A 17618-nucleotide genomic window follows, 5' to 3' on the forward strand; every position below is an offset into this window, starting at 1 on the left:
GTTTTGTTCTACAAGAATATCGTCAGATTCTATCCTTTTGTGTTTGTCCTTTGTTTCTATTCATTTACCACCTGTATTTATCCTTGTCTTCTGTTTCATCCATTTTTGTATACTTGTCTGGCTTTCTTCTTATCCTGCACTTATCCCACATCAAGACTGAAGGTCTGTCAAGATGGCCTTTCAATGAGTGTTGATGTTCACTCTCCTGATGAAGCTGGAAAGCAAAAACAAGCTCGTCGGGGGCTGAGAAGAGATGGATGTAGAAGGACTGGGATTGATGAGGAGAGATCCTATCTACTTGAAGAAGACAGTGTATGAAGATGTGGAGATTGTCCTTGTTCTTTAGTGTTTCCATATTTGTCCTCATCTGCTATTTCTGTTGCCTCTTCCCACACGGAACTGCCATCGTCTTCATTCTATTATATTCTTATCCGCCCCCCCTCTCTGTCCCCGTGGCTTGATTCATTATTCTAATTTTGATATCTTCTTCCAAGTTACATTCTGTTATTTTCACACCAAGGTATTAGAAAAGGGCAGATTTTGTACTCGAGAGTATTGATGGTTCTACCTGTCCTAATGATACAGTATATGTAAATTTTGTTTTTATCTCATTAACTATACAACTAGTTCCATTAATCAATTTATCTGCCAGACATATGAGACTACTTTTTATTGTAATATGTCATCAGCAGATATGATGATACTGAATTTTGCACCTTATGTGACACCATAATCAAGGCTTTGAACTTTCTGTAATGCATTTTCAAGCACAATATTAAACAGTATTAGAAATAGACCTTCTCCTTGTGTAATGCCGATATTAACATTAAAAGTATCACTGAAATAATTTCCAATTTTGATCTTACCATGCACCAAACATGCCAACTGTACCATATAATTTTCTCTATTTCTAAATATGTGTAAAAAGATGGAAAATGAATTCTCAAGTTAGTTTTCCTCAGCTATATTGTTAACTTTTTTTTTTTTACAATATCAAGCTGACACTCTTTCAACAGTTTTCATGTGGTATATCACCTCTGATGTCAACTTACACTTCACACTTCTGTTATTTGCTGTGATCTCTGGCCAGTTTGAGAACCCTTTTTTTTTTTTTTTTTTTTTTTTCTTAGACTTCTTCTTGGCAATTATCTCTATGGTTTTTGTGTGCATGTATTATGGGCTTCCCACCTAGTTTTCTTTAATATCATTGATCTTTCATTGTGTTTGATTGTGTTGTGTATCTTTTCTATCTTTTGGCAACAGCAAAAGAAGAATTAGACATTTACATTTTACTGATGTAAGTGTTATATGAATGAGATTGATTCTGAAACTGATTAGTTTGATTTTTGTTCTTCACAAGGAGTTTGAAGAACTGGAAACTGAAGATTATGGTTACTATGATAGTAGCAAGGTCAAATCATTACAATCAGAAATATAACAGTAATAGTGAGGTTACACTTTGTACTTATGAGTGAACCTAAAAATGAAGCACATAGTAGTAATATTATTTCAAATTTAAAAAAATAAAAAACAGAATGTTTGTAAAATACTGCACACTAGTGAAGTACGAGGCATGTGTTTTTTTAAGTAAGTACCGTTTTTGATATTCCGCCGATGCAGTGCTGCGGTCGGCATTCCGTGCATGTCTTGATTTATCAGTTTCATTTTCCGTATTGACCGTTATCGTAAGTTATAGACGAGAAAGGTTCCACCTTATCAATACAAATTTATTTATATAAATATCTACAGTACCGGTTTCGACTCTTTACATGTAGTCATCCTCAGCTGTACACCGTTACCTTCACATAAATCAAATTAGTTGATTTGCCTTGTCCACAATGATAGTCATAATGATAGGATATATCTTGCTTCTAATTGAGCATACTTCAGGGTAAATTCAACTATGTACAATCTAAAATGTGTAGGTGAATCTTTTAGGCCTAAAATCATGTAAACGGGCTGTTATTAAAAGTACAATTACGTAAACACTTTTTTAAAAATGTATGTGTTGCATGTAAAATATTGTCTTAAAATATACAGTTCAAGTAAAATCCTTTATAATAAATAAATAGGAAACATTTTGTTGGAATAAGTTTTCGTCTTGCGTACATTGATTTTCTTCAATATGATGTGAAAATCGTATAAATGGACTATTATAAAAAAAACAGTTACATAAACACTTTTAAAAATATATATAGTACATGTAGAATGTCATCTTAAAATGTGCAGATTCATGTAAGATCCGTTACAGTAAATAGGAAACAATTTTTTAGAGTAAGTTTCTGGTCTTGCATTCGTTGATTTTCTTCAATATGATATGGAGAATGTCTCTGCTTTTTTGTAAGTGATGCTCTTCTTTCTGCTGTGTATTATGCTTATTCATTAGTTTATGGTTGACTTAGCAATCATTAAAAACAAGTCTGATATATTGTCTGAGATAGATGTGTGCAGCTGTGGTTGAATATGGCTGGAGTATTGAATGTAATTTCTTTTCAGTGAGTGTCAAATGCAGGAAGGTGGGTCTTCTCCGGTCTATAAATGCCGATGTGTGTCTGTAAGAAACAAAAATGAAATTAAGAATTTGTAATCTGAGGAATGCCTGTTTGTGTGTGTGTTTAATATAGAGTACTTACGATTGTTATAGTGGTTGTGATGCGCTAGCTTTGGCTGTTTTAAAAAACATAACATGAAAATTTCTTTTAGAACTAACAATAGAAATCTTGATATCTTACACAACTCTAAATCTCTAAATAAGTCTAATGCTTTTTCTAAATCTGGTGTATACAGATTCAAATGCAACAACTGCAATTCCTCCTACGTCGGACAAACTGGCCACAACTTCAAAATCAGGTACTCTGAACATGTCAACGCCATTAAATACAACAGATTCTCTGCCATAGGACAGCACATACAAGACTCCAAGCATAGTTTCACCAGTATTAACAATGACATGAATATACTTAAAATCATTAACAAAGGCCCCCTCTTAAACATTACTGAAAATTGCTATATCCACCTTGACCAGTACTTCAACCCTAATTTCAATTTAAACGACATTTCTGAAAAACCCAATATCCTTTTTGACTTCCTAATTCTTCTTCTCAAAAATTCCAAATTCCAAAACCCCAATTCTATTTTCCATGCCTTACAAAGTTCCCACCCACATTTTCTACCTCCAATAACCCACCCTCCTAACCCACCCTAAACTACCCCTCCTTCATTTTCCCTATCTTTTCCTTTCTCAATACCATCTAACTTCAGTCTCTTTTATTTTTTCTCTTTTTCACTATCACTCTTCCTCTGTTAATTTATTCTACCTTCTCTATTAAAAAAAAAAAACAATCGACCTTCATTTCGGTTCTCCTCTTTCAAATTTTAACTCTTGTCTTGCGCCAACTTCGACTACTTCAATCATGTCCTAATAATTTTTTCAATTTAAAAGCGCACTGTGCATATAAGTTTTCATTTGTTTTCCGATATTGCGCTTTTTACTACATTTTTTTCTCTTTACAATTGTTTTTTCAAGTCAACTGTTTTCCAAGAACTTAGCAGGAGCACAAGTTCTCATTCAATTATACTGATTTGCGTCGTATATTTTTTATATACGTACTTAACTTCCCGCAACCGAGACAAATATTGGACCTTCAAGACATTCTTCACTCTACTTTGGCGTTCGAGACCGCAGCGCATGACCTTAAATGTGCCGCGCTGATCACCGGGTACTGGCGGTTTGCTTCTACAAATCTATTCGTCTGCGACTTCAAGTTTATTTATAATCTTTATATATTATTTGATAGTGTTGTGACTTTGTGCCTGACAGTGTGTGAAACTGACCCATTTCTCCAATATTCATAAACATTGTGTGATTTCGCCTACTTGTTTTTACGGCTGACGATGACCTGGACTAGGGTCGAAACCGGTCCCATTTAAATAAGAATGTAATTACTACATTTCTTTCTTTTATGTATTGAATTGGTTGAACTTCAATTATTTAATTTTTAATTTCCTCAAGTTTCTCGAAGTGTTCTTTATGAAATTGTGAGTGAACGATTAAATTACCGAAAGGCGTGCTCACGCTGGGTACCGAAAATGTTGACGGAGGAGCACAAAAGCAAACGTTTGGGCAGTGCCTTAACTTTCCTGGAGCATTACCACGAAGAAGGTAATGATTTTTTGAGTCAAATTGTAATGGAGAATGAAACCTGGGTGGCCTATGTTACACCTGAATCAAAACAGCAGTCTGTAGAAGCGACATTCAACTTCACCCAAGAAAGTGAAGTTTAAGCAAACGTCAGCCCGGAAAATCATGTGTACCGTGTTTTGGGACGGAAAGGGGGTGTTACTGGTGGACTTTTTGCCCCGTGGTGAGACAGTCAATTCAGCAACGTATTGTGAGACCTTAAACAAATTGCGTTGCTCAATTCAGAACAAAAGTAAGGGTGTCGTTTTGCTTCATGACAATGCACGCCCACATGCGGCTCATCGAACCCAAGATCTCATCACATCATTTCGCTGAGAACAACTCGATCACCCTCCATACAGTCCCGATCTTGCGCCCAGTGATCAGCACTTGTTTCTGCATTTGAAGAAACATATTGCCGGCAAACGCCACAACGACGATGATGGTGTCAAGATGGCCGTGTTGCAGTGGCTGACAAATCAGACGGCCAACTTCTGTGAAGAGGGTATGCAAAAGCTCGTTGTACGATATGACAAGTGCCTCAATATTGGTGGGAATTATGTTGAAAATAGAGTAATGTACATGCTTTCATATAAAAATAAAATTGTTAAAAAATCTGTTTGTTTTTCATTTATTTCAAAACGGTACTTAAAGAACATGCCTCGTACAATTCATAGAGGCCTAATAAGACACTGGAAAATAAATTTTGGATGGTTTCATTCCATGAATTTGTATAAAATTGTAGTTTAAAAATATCATTCTGCAAGAAATTGCAAGATGTGATTAGTGTGGCATAAAGTGAATTGGAGTGCAAAGGTTTAATGGAACTTGTATTTATTCCTTTTTAGAATAACTATTTTACTCTCATGGGTTTCTACCGTAACTTGCTGAGATCTGTTACTGTCTTTTCTTTTCATCATTAATTGAAAATGGTATACTAGTTCTTTTATTTTTTGTAATGTAAAACCTTTGATTTTTCTGCTTTCAGCGGATCCTACAGAAATCACCTTTGATCCAGGAGACATTATCACACACATAGATCAGATTGATGAAGGTTGGTGGCAAGGTCTTGGACCAGATGGCACTTTTGGACTCTTCCCAGCCAACTATGTTGAACTCATTAACTAGTTATACCTACTTTGTTACCTGGATTTTTAACTTTGTATGACAACCCTTTGAGAATAAGTTCACAATTCATGGCATATCTTGTCATGCAGGGCTATATCAATGTCTTAGCAGTGTTTAAACTTTTCAACTGTTACATTGATGTTATATCACTTGACTGAAGTCTTCATTGTTATTATGCCCTTTTTAAAAACAGTATATACTTTCTCATTGTATAATATCTACCAAATTTGTATTACGAAGAGGGTTTTTTTTTTTTCCTGGCAGCTGAGTTATGTCAGAATATTAGGCAAGGTATCATTGGTAAGAAGTCTGTTGGGTATATATTTTGTGGGAAGAATAGGGGAACAGTACGTAAGCTCAAACACTGCCATACTTCCTTCATGAAGCATCTTTCCATGTTATTGACTATTAGAGAGTTCAGATTAAGAGTTTGAACTGCAAAGTCTTCTATAAATATTCAGTAACTGTAAATATATGCTGATTTAAGGCAAAGATGAAATCCACAAAACCTGTATGAACCGAATTTATTCGATGCATTATGGTTTGTTCATGCGATGAAACTCAAAATTATGGGTATAGAGATTCCAGTACTAAAATGACCTGTTCTCATAAAGAAAACAGCTTTACATTGTGTTTGTGAAGATACTTCTGGTCGCAGAACCTTTAACTATATGTACAATTGATAGACACAATATCTTTTGGGTTTTTGCCTTGTGAAAGAGGCAAAATACAGGGAATCTTTATGTTCCACAGACTTTTCTCCATAGAGATACTTGATCAACCATGACTGCCACTATTCCTCAGTGGAATTTCTACGTTTTGGCATTTTTCGAAGTTTCTAGATTTACAGAACACTAATAAACCTATCGCACGAGCACGACTTTCTCACTTGCCAGGTAAAGCTAAAAGGAATAAACTTCCAATTTGTTCATATAGAAATCCGTACTTTTATAATGTGATTCATTGATGCAAACTGTTTTCAAAAGTATTGTAAATAACTCCCAAGTTTTTCATCTAAAAGAAACTTCATTTTATGGAAGAATTTGTAAATACAAGATTACTTTAAGGCATGAAGCAAATATGACAGATTGACAGTAATTGTATCCAGATTTTTTCAAAATTTTGGACATTTATGAAAATTCCTCTGACTAGACAGAAGGTTAAAATGTAGAACATGTCTGGAAAAAGAAGAGCATCTGATCACCCTCTGTCTGCAGCTCAAGCAAGCCAACCAATAAGTTTGATGTTCATCTGTAAAGCAAACCAAAACTGGACATTACAACAGATAACATTTATGGAGACATCCAGCCAAAACTAGATCATTCCGTCAGAGCATTCTCACTCGTGGAATCATAATATTTTATATGCTATGCAATACCGAGCCGAGTAATGGAAAGGAGCAAACTAAGTAAGAAATAAACTCATGCATAAAAGGATCGTAATACAAAATAGGATAATCACAACAAGTCAGCATTGGCAGAGAGAGCTAAATGTTTTATTTCAAAAGATGTGGCAACTCCAACCATAGTCTTCATTTAACTTAACAAATTCATACAGGTGACTTTTGTCATCTGAGAGAAACTCTGTGGCATCTGAGGCCATAATAATCTAATTGCTCATGGACAATCTGAAAATATTCTAAGAATTTGGTGGTATCCATAAGCTGGACTGCATTTCAAGGCAAAAACCCCATGGCACAACAGCCCCATAGGGCCTTGACCTACCATACAACCGCTGCTCAGCCTGAAAGCCTGCAGATTATGAGATGCCGTGGCCGACATGGCGAATCTCCTCGGCCGTTATTCTTGGCTTTCTAGACCGAGGTCTCTATCTTGCAGTCAGATAGCTCCTTAGTTGTAATCACGTAGGCTAAACGGACCTTGAACCAGCCCTCGGATCCAGGTAAAAAATTCCCTGACCTGGCCGGGAATTGAACCAGGGCATTGGGCCTAGAGACAAGTACACTACCACTATGCCACCATGACATCAAGATTCTTGAACATTTCCAGAAACAGAAACTTAGTTCCATTTTAAATATTAAATGGGAGGACCATGTCTCCAGTCTTGCAGTTCTCTAGTAAATGTGAGTAAACAATGTAGAAGCTTCCATTGTTGGCCATCAGCTTTGGTGGACTGGGTATATTTGTCATAGGAGTGATGCCAAATTTCCTCACTAATTTGTGTATGGTGAACTTTGATCAGGCACAAGATCCATGGTGCTCCTTTGAAGGTATCTTGGGATCCGGAGGCTGACACTCTACCACTGATCCACAGAGGCAGCTCTTTGAAACGTTATAGACTATCTTAAAGAAAACATGAAAGTCACAAATATCAACCCTCAAACCTGGCACACAATAGCCAAGTATTGCTTGCTTTGACACCAAACCATCTCTACTGTTCTTGAACTGTTTGAATAAGAACGTTGCAGACATGAAGTGTTTTAACAACACAAATGCATTCTCCTCAATCATTGTGTGGATACATGTTTCACACTAGAATTACTTTGATCCATCATTGGAAATACAGGCACAAAAGCAGGAGAAAGTGTGTAATCTGAAACAAGTAACAGCCCACAATGATGGAATTCTACCGCTACAAAGGTATGCATGAAATTGATGTTGGAGTTAAACGCTGCAACCATTAACTGTCTATGGAGCAATATTTTATGCATGTAGGATTCAAATCTCTGACGATAACACTGCATGCACAGCAATCCAGCATTGTACAAATTTACTTGATTTCCATAAATCTGACTTGGTCAACTATTTAGTCTGTGTCATATGTTTCAATGCCAATGTTCATACCTGTACGAAACTTTCGGCTTCCCAAATCCACAAGAAGGGTAAATTTTTTTTATGTTTGACCAACTGTACATGCAAATAGGTCTAGTGATCAACAGTGTCTTCAAAGTACAATCTACAGCTTCTTCATTGTTAAGAACTAAAATGTATATATTTTTTGTACACTATGTGATTATTTCCTGCAATAACTTACGTTCTCACTCAGACCTATTCTCCCCACCTGTCCTTCCCCTCCTCTGTGTGCAGAATTATATCAGGCAATGTCCTTATTTATAAAGAGAAGGGTAGAAAATCCCTGTACGAAATACAAGGTCTTGTCATTTAATTCCCCGAATTGTACTCCAAAGCAGTACCACTGTGCTATGAAGTCAGTGTGCCTAAAATAGGATTGTTCCAGGCACCAGTAGTAAAGCTACTCTTGTAACTACGTCTTACATGCTCTGTTAATAGTGAACGTAGAAGTTATATTTACAGCATGTTTGCATTAAATTTTGTCACAAGCTATGGAAAACTGCATCATAATGTTATGAAACGTTTGAGGAGTGCTCTTGGGAAGCAATCTATGGAATGTTCCCAAATATTTGAATGGTTTTCCCTCTTTATGGGGGACCGAACATCGACTGATGATGACGATGTGTGCGCTCGCCTCCCACTGTCCACTTCAGCGCCAGTAAGTATGTCAGATTCTCTGCAAATACTGTTAAATTTTGAAGTTGCTTCTTACATCAAAGTTTTGAAATGTCTAACCGGATGATGTGAGGAAGAAGCAAGCTGATCAGTGGCAAAACATGTCTCATTCACCATACCATACACCTGCCCACCTGCTCCCCTGACTTAATGATATTTGGTCAAAAACAACATGTCCCTGGTGCTACATCTAAGTCTTCATATTCCCATAACTGGAAAACTAAAACTGCTGCTGACGGGTCAGAATTTAATACTGAATAGTAGCTTGTTTAGAACATATACGAAAATGACTTCTTGGAATGCTTCCGATCGTGGCAGCAGCATTGTAATTGATGTGTAGCCTAAAAAGGAGACTACGTTGAAGATAATGGGGGCCAGCAATGTATGAGACACACAATGAACCATTTATTAGATCAGTTAGGGAATTTATTGACTTGACCTCGTATAACCTATTTAACTTTAAAGGAATGTGAGAAGTCTGATATGCAATGAGAAAAGGAGCATACCCAAAATGAGTGCCACTAGGTGTATTACATATTGGGTTAATTCTGAAAGCATTGAAATATTGTGGTTCAGCAGAAAATAACTGGGGAGGGGTAAAACAGTCTTCTATTTAACATTTTTGTATAAGAAATTTGAACATACTGGTATATATATTCAAGAGATTTGTGCATTAAGGGCTTGATTGGTGGTTTGTTTATCTAATGCTGTCCTTAAGGATGCGAGGATAGCGCGCGCGCGCGCGCGCACACACACACACACAAAAAAAAGATCACTATTAAGTATATTTTTTTAAACTTACAATCATCTCCAGAAGTGTTGTAATCAGATATTGTAAGGAAGTTCAGATATAAAAAATGTTATTAGTAAGCTATATTTACCACTAAACTTACCAATTCCATGAAGGTCATGCAAATAATTTTTAAGATATTAATTTTGAAATGGTCAAATGATCATTGTATTAATCAACGTAGATTCCATACGGGGAAATTTGATAAGCAATATATAGCATTATTTTTTAAAGTAGCCTATTTTATAAACTGTTGTTAGCAGCCAACTTTATCTGAACAAGGAAATAAAATAAACTTGCAGAAAGGGCTTTGCGATAATGAAGCATCCACCCTATAGCTATTTCCAAATCTGGGTTTAGTAAAAGGAAAAGCATGTATAGCACGATTAGGGTTGAGGAGCATTACGTAATCTGCAGAAAGAGATTGAACTGGGAAATGTTTTCATATTATTATTAATACTTGGAATAGTGTATGAAGTACTGGAAATTTGAGGATTGGTATGAAAAGTAATGTGAAAACTCTATTGCTATTAACATTTTAGAATACTTTGTTGTTTTAAATTTGTCTGACCACCTTTATCTTTCAGTAACACAGTTGTAAAGGAAATGAATTTGTTTATTAAGAAGTAATTTGCTGTAATTGTTTTTAGAAATTGTTTTGTCATATTTTTTATTTATGCATTGTTTAGTCTTTTATACTTTGAATTATGGCTTTATATTAATATAGTTGGAAGTGTCTTTATTACCTACTTTGAGTTAAAAATACTTTGATATTTTGTTATTACATTTTGGTATCTAAGTTAGGTTGTGATATATGAAATCGTTCTCTTCCTAATAAAATTATGATATAGAAATTGTTAATTATATCTTAGAATGATCGTCGAAAAAGAGATGGAACAGAAGCAATGAATTCATATTCGTAAACTGTGGGTAGCCAGAGGCCAGAGAGATTGTGCTTGGAATTTCTTACAAAATTGTACAAAAATATTTTACGTCTAATTAAAACGAAACTTCACACATAAATATACATGTTTCAACCCGGCATTTGGTCATCCTCAGTAAGACATTTATAATTAAATTAAAAACATGTGATTCATAGTCTGTAATTGTGCTTGGAATCCTACCACCTGCACAATGTTCATCCCATTTCAAACAAGAGGATTTTGAAAGAAAGTAGTCTTCTGCAACAGCCAATGTTTGTGTGGTTGAGTGTCCATTGTATGGTAGTGAATGTTAAGGATTGTATTGAGCCTGTTGCAGGTGATGAGTGTGATGATTTTTCTGTTGAGGCAGTGATTGTCTTTAATGGTTTTTCTTTTTAATTGTCCCAAGTGTATTCTAATTACAGCATTCTTAATTGTGTTTTCATGCTCATGCTCAAAGGCCTCATTTGACTACTGCACAGAATAGCATCAACTGAAACCCTTGAAAACATGACTGTGACAGTGGAGGTAATTGTTGCTTCAAGAGGAAGTATAACTGGACAATCAGCCTCTCGTAACATTAGTCAGGAGAGATAAAGGAAGACTTCTAATCCTTCAAGGAATGAAGGCATTGGCAAAAGAAAGGGAAGGGTCACAAAGGGCTTGGGTTTGGAAAATAACACAAGTTGACCAAGGGAGGTCAGATAGGAAAGAGACTAGCACAATTAAACAGAAGCAATTCTAGACTCGGCTAGTGGTCTCTTGGTTGTCAACCCACACTCCTAAGTTAAGAGCCCCTGGGAGTTGCCTCTTACTACAGGCAGGGGATACCATGGATGTATTCTGCTGCCCCATCCATAGGGATACATACGAGTGACTGTGAGAAAAGTATTGAGTTTGGCCATCAGACTCTGCAGTTCAGAATGTGTCTTTGCAACCTTTTATTGTTTCAGAGATGATGTGAATGGGAGGGAAACTGTAGGCAGTTGAATTTAAATAATTGTTTATTACAGTGAAACCAGAGAGCCAATAAAATTCATGTATTAATATCAGTATCCCAGTAGCAGTGTGTAGAGCCATGTTCAGGCCAGATTAGTACCATTACAGAATTTCAATAATAGTATGTTACTGCCAAGCTTAATGGTGCACCAAACTATTTACATCTCAGTGTTTCTTTATGGCTTTGAAACATGGACCTTAGTAGATAATCATTATTGTATAGTCTCACTAATTTGCTGAGATTCTGAAGTAATCCCATCTGCATAGCCTGTCTACCAATTTTGACATTGTAGTAGTGAAGCAGAATTCTATTGGACAGTTTCTATGGCCGAGTTAATTTAATTTTGTTGGGTGGCACTGAACCAGATATCTTTAACATGCCATCAATGACATGGAACACAGAGATTTTTGACTGCCCTTCAAAACTTGACTACCTTGCCTGGGATCAAAACCACAACCTTGAGATTGTGTCACACACTACATTGATACACCAAGGCAGTTGCTTGGACCCTGTACAAGCAACAGTAGTACTTGAATTATTTTGGCTATCTTGCTGTTCTTGAGAAAATGTGTAGTTATAGTAAGAATAGTAAGAAGTCATCATTTTAAGTGGGTTGGGCATATGTATTGTATGAGTGATACGAGGTTTCCTTTTCAAATCCTTTTTGGTACCTAATCTTTGTTTTGAGGCGTTACGAAGATTGTCTCAAGCAAACCAATAAGGCTGTGAATATAAAACTGAAAACCTGAAATTCACTTGCTGAAGATCACTTACTTTGGCATCAACTGCTGTATTATTTCACGTATATTTGAAAGCGCACATGATTTTGGAAAATTAAGGTGATGGTTATTGAATTAAAATGCCAGTGCAGATAATGTCACATGTTGAAGACTAGAACTAGCAAAGGAGCAATTTTGTAACAAAAGTAAAGGTCATTGTTCTTTAACTGATGAGTTAATTCTTAGGTAATCCGTTACACAGTTAAAAATTTGATTAGGTTACTACACAAAAAATATTACAATCTTTCAGTTATAATCAAGCAGTTATGTGGTGATTGAGATATGGGGCAAAACAGTGGGATTATTAGCTCCTTTTAACACCTTATCCTTTCAATAATGTGGCTATTTGTTAAAGAAATGAAAGGAACTTAAAAAAAGATTTCCTTTTCTTCACAAACCTCATACCCTTGGGTTTGGCACAGAGCAAAATTTGACCAAAAAATGTTAAAAAAGTGAAATCAATGCCAGACTTAGATAGTGTCCTTTTGCTGTGAGCTCCTGAAGGAAGCAGCTGTGTGAAACAAGGTCTTTGTACAAATAAGTTTTCACGGACATGTAAATAACTTTTATCTTCATTTGTCATGAATCCATCTAACTACTTATTAACCAACACCGTTGGTTGTGATAATTATAGTGATAGTTTGAAAGATTCCAAACAAGACTTGCAACCAAATGAAAGGCCAGATCTCGTTGCCATAACACCTATCTGTGTCGGTGCGATGTAAAGCAACTTTGGGGGGGAAAAAAAAAGCCAGATGTTCAGAGTAGTTCAATAACTCATCGTAAATTTCAACACTGTGAATAATATTAATGAAAATAATCCTTGATAGGATTCATCCTGCGGGAAGGTGCAGTGGGAATATGTTGTAGTAGATAATATTCTCTCTTCCACATTCTTGCTTAGGGAAGTCACTCCTCCTCTCTTAATTTTATCCTTTTCTAACTTGATTTATATCTTGAAGAAATATTAAGGGCTATAAAAAGAAAGTAGCAACTCAATACACAAAACTCTACTGGAAGATACCATTTTTACTGTTTGAAATGCATTTAATTCATCAGGTGATTACATTAATCTCTTCTCTGTTCTTGCTACGTTTAGTTCAAGTGCAGACTAAAAGACAAAGATTTCTATGATAGTTGTTGCTGGTGAAGTAGTTTTGTTTTATTATTTTGTGCAGTTATTAGTTGTGAATAATACAGAATATTGTTATTTACTTCATAAATTCCTGTGTAGTTTCAATATGAAGATAAATATGAAGTTGTTATGAAATGAATTTATATCTTGATTTAATAATTCATACTCACTAAGTTAGCTGAAAGGTCAATAGGTGTTCCTAGCAATTATGTAATGAAAGAATTGGGAATTAAGAGAATTATGATTGTTAATCCGTGAAGCTATATTGCTAAAGAGGGATCATCATCCAATTAGGAAAAAAATGTACTATAATTTTGAAAAATGAGGGATGCAGAATTAGAATATGTCATGAAAAGGAACAAACACGTGACAAATGCAGTCTTTTGTATAGAAAGTTAAGAACATGAATTGGAACACACCACAGGACAAACACACCAGTCGGCATCAATAAAAGGAGCGATGGAGAGAAAATGAGGACAAACATAAAAGGACAAGACAGTCTTCAAATCTTTTACACTGGTATCCTCAAATATTTAGGCGCTCTCCTCATCAATCTCAGCTTTTCCACAACTTTTATCAGTCCCCTTAAAAGCTTGTTTCTGCTTCACAGCTTCATCAGGAGAGTGGGCCCCATCCTAGGCTGAGGGCCTTTCTGACATATCCCCAAAGACAAGTACAGAAAAATGGAAAAAAAAGAAGAAAAAAGCACAGAAGAATAAAGGTAGCAAAAAGCTAGGAATACAGGAGAGGCACATGGAGAGGATATAAGTAATGCAAAGAGACAAACCAAAAGACTGCTTCCTCTTTCGATGCTGACTTATCAGTTGCATTTGTCCTGTTGTGCATTCATGTTCCTATATTTCTATATAGGACAGGATTAGAATAAAGTGGAAAATAGAGGAAATGACAGATTTGGAGATTACTAGAAGAAATAAGTGAAAGAGCTTTACATTGTAAGAAATTATAAGATATTGTTGCACCTCCAAAATGAGAAGTATTTCAGCTTAGGCCTTTGGCCGTTAAGGTTCTGTCACTTAATGTTCAATATTGTGTGAATAGCATTAAAGAATTCTTGTCCTTGATATATGTGCTGCGGGTCAGTATTTCTTCCACAGTGTTATCACATAGTAGTTTTTGCAGTCAGTCTCTGATACAGAATTTTCATACTGCAAGTCCACAGTTGTATATATATGCTTTTGTAAAACCATTCTGATTTAGAAAAATCTCAGTGAATAAACTTCTAATCAGTTTAAAGGACATTTCCTTCAAGGCATGTCTGAAGAAAGATGACACACTATCTTCTCAAGTAAATGAAGAGCCATGGAAGACTACCCAATTCTGTTGGGGTTGGAAAAGAACATATGAGTTCTAAAATTAAGTTGTGAATAAGTGAAAACTCTCCAGCCTGTCTCAGATGGGAAGCTGTTTGTTGTAGTTTTCATGAAGTAAACATTTTTTGGCCTAACGCAAGTGATATTTAATGCACTGAAATTTTCTGTGGATTATGGCACATAGCGGGTGGATAATACAATAACATAGCAGCCCCTTGGTCAGACAGTTCCAAGTAGCCTGTAAAGGCCAAAATACTAGTCATTAAACACAGGCTATAATTGAGTGTTGATAAGTACAGCTGAGCTAGAAATGATACAACACATTTGAATTGTGGCAGTGAACCTTAGCATTTGTAGTTATAGCAAGTGTTTGAGCTCTGTTATACCATAACTCCAATAACATAAACAGGAGAATATATCTAATTGTTTTTGCAAGGATTTTTTCCCCAATCCTTTACTGTGGCTAGAATTTGTAACAGTTTTATTTATTAAAATATCTGCATACAGACTAATATAAGAAAGAAATTTAGATAGAATTTCCAGTAAATAATTTCCTTTCCCCTGGCATCATCGTTATCTAAATAGAATGGGAACCACAAATGAACTCGAAATCAGTGAGTGTACTCATCTTGTATGAAAGAAATTGCCGCATGCTTCCCAATTTAGAAGGAAAAGGTGTTCTTGGAACAAAATATTTATGTATAATCTAAATTTAAATTAAAGTTGCTAAAATGTAATTTAAATTGTTCAAGTATTGACCACAAATCTGTTGTGGTAGTTGTTTCGAGAGTCAGTACTTTGTTGTCCACTTAAGGGCTCAAGTTATTTTTGATAGTTTTTAATTTTCTTTCACTAATAGATTATAGGTTTTATGGCACATCAAAATTATGATCGGTATATACATCACATTTTACTACATTCAGCTTCAACTTTGACTGCAGCCAATTTTGATCTTCCCATCGCCTGGTCCCATTTTGTTGCTGCTTCAAGTAGGGGGCTTTGGACATAATGATAATCAGTCCTGTGTGGACTGTTTATAAAGTGGTGCCTGTACTGCTGTGTGTGTTTATTTTCACTGAGGCCTAGGATAAGGAAGGAAATGCCAATGGCCTATATGTTAGGCATTTTTATTTCAACAGGAGCTGAAGTGGAAAATAGTGGAATACTACTATGAGGATAGCAGTGAGTGGGATCTTAATCCACTTATGTCCTCAGTTATGTTACTTAATCTTGAGTACACCCTATTCTAGTCACTCAGACCAATCTTAAATTAATGGCGGAACTAGAACTCGATCTGGAACCAACTAAGCGGGAAGCTACTATACTAACTCCTAGACTACAGCACTGGATGCTTGTTAAATATACATTAGCCAGATCAAAGTTGAATGTGATGTATATGCCGATCATAATTTGGATGTGCCATAAAACCTATAATCTATTAGTGAAAGAAAATTAAAAATTATCAATGTACATTGTAGTTGTTACTTTTTAAGACTTTCTTGGTTATGTCCACTCCTGCATAACCAAACAACAGCTCCCTTGAAAAGTGACTGGGAGATGATTGCCATCAGTAGGTAAAAGTCCTAGTTAAAAAAAAAAAAAAAAAAGTCACATGAAAAAATATATATATATATATGACTCACTTTAGGTGCTATAACCAATAAGGTGAGATATTACTTAATTTGTGGAATTGGATGCAGAATGTAAGAGGAAGACTATGGTATGATTAATTTAATTACTCTAGCTCAGATGTACTTGGTAGACACATCTTCAGATCTTTCACTGGTTTATTTAAATATATTCTTTTTAAAATGAAAGAACAAGATATTGGGTGAGAATGATACCCTAGACTTTACTAGATACGTAGGTCGAGTCTTAAGTCAGGGCAACTATTTTTTTCTTGCGAACAGGAGACAACACAGAAAATCTAAGATATGCATTTGGAAACATACGTTATGTACTTGCGTAGGATGCCACTAGATGGTGTATGTAAACAACAGTGTGGGTCTAAGCATGCCCCCAAGTTCAGTGTGTGAGTGAGAGCGTCACAAAATGTAAGTCAACAAGCAGGAGCAATGATCGTATATTAAAATAGCAGTTTTCTGCAGCAGAAATGCGCGCCAATGCCATGCAGAGCTGCGGGAAGCATTAGGTGTGCATGCTATGCATTTTGGAGAGAGGTGTCACACGTTAGTGATACACATGCAGCGAATGGTATTCAGCACATGCCCCACCACTGGCAACGCACAGTGGTAACCTTGGGTGCTTATTTCGAAGGTCTGTAACCAGTGGAGACCTGTCCTTTGTACATAGTCTTGTATATTTGCTGTCTGTACCATAATAAAACAATGTTTACCAATGGCCTGTGTTCAGTCACTTTCTTACGAGAATCTCCTGAAGTCAGAATTTGTCTTTGGGTACTATGCATAAGTTCATGTCCTATATTTCCAAATGGAAAATGCATATCTTAGATTTTCCATGTTGTCTCCTGTTTGCGAGAAAAAAATTGTTGCCATGACTTATGACTCAACCCTCGTAAGTGCAAAAGTTGACCATAGGAGGTACGATAGGAAAGATAAAGACAGAGCCTGGCATGAATGCTTCATTCCCACATTCAGTTGGGTTTCCAAGACTGTCACGTATTTCTCAAGCTGTGAACTCCTTGAAAGAACAAGCAGGCTTTCTTTGAAAAACAAGGTACTTTGTTTAAAGAGAACTAAATTCTCTACTTTTCCTTATATTACTTTTTACTGTACTTCCAGTTTCCATTTTAAAACTGATCTCCCATTTAGGAATCTTATGTTATCGTAGAGAATAGGATTTTTAGTGAATTAAAGAATTTGTTTTCAGTACTGGTAAACTGA

General features: G+C 35.8%; 1 protein-coding gene across 2 annotated transcripts in view; it reads left to right on the forward strand.

Moving 5' to 3' along the window:
* Abp1 (Actin binding protein 1) overlaps nt 1-16355 on the forward strand; it is a 238842-nt gene extending 222487 nt beyond the window's left edge. For both annotated transcript variants that reach the window (XM_067142645.2, XM_067142644.2), the window contains one exon: nt 5169-16355. In XM_067142645.2, coding sequence (XP_066998746.2) covers nt 5169-5308 — 140 coding nt within the window. In that variant the 3' untranslated portion in view covers nt 5309-16355. The remainder of the gene's footprint in view (nt 1-5168) is intronic.
* Nucleotides 16356-17618: the final 1263 nt, after the last annotated feature.

The sequence above is a fragment of the Anabrus simplex genome, chromosome 3 (assembly GCF_040414725.1).
Source record: "Anabrus simplex isolate iqAnaSimp1 chromosome 3, ASM4041472v1, whole genome shotgun sequence".
Classification (NCBI taxonomy): domain Eukaryota; kingdom Metazoa; phylum Arthropoda; class Insecta; order Orthoptera; family Tettigoniidae; genus Anabrus; species Anabrus simplex.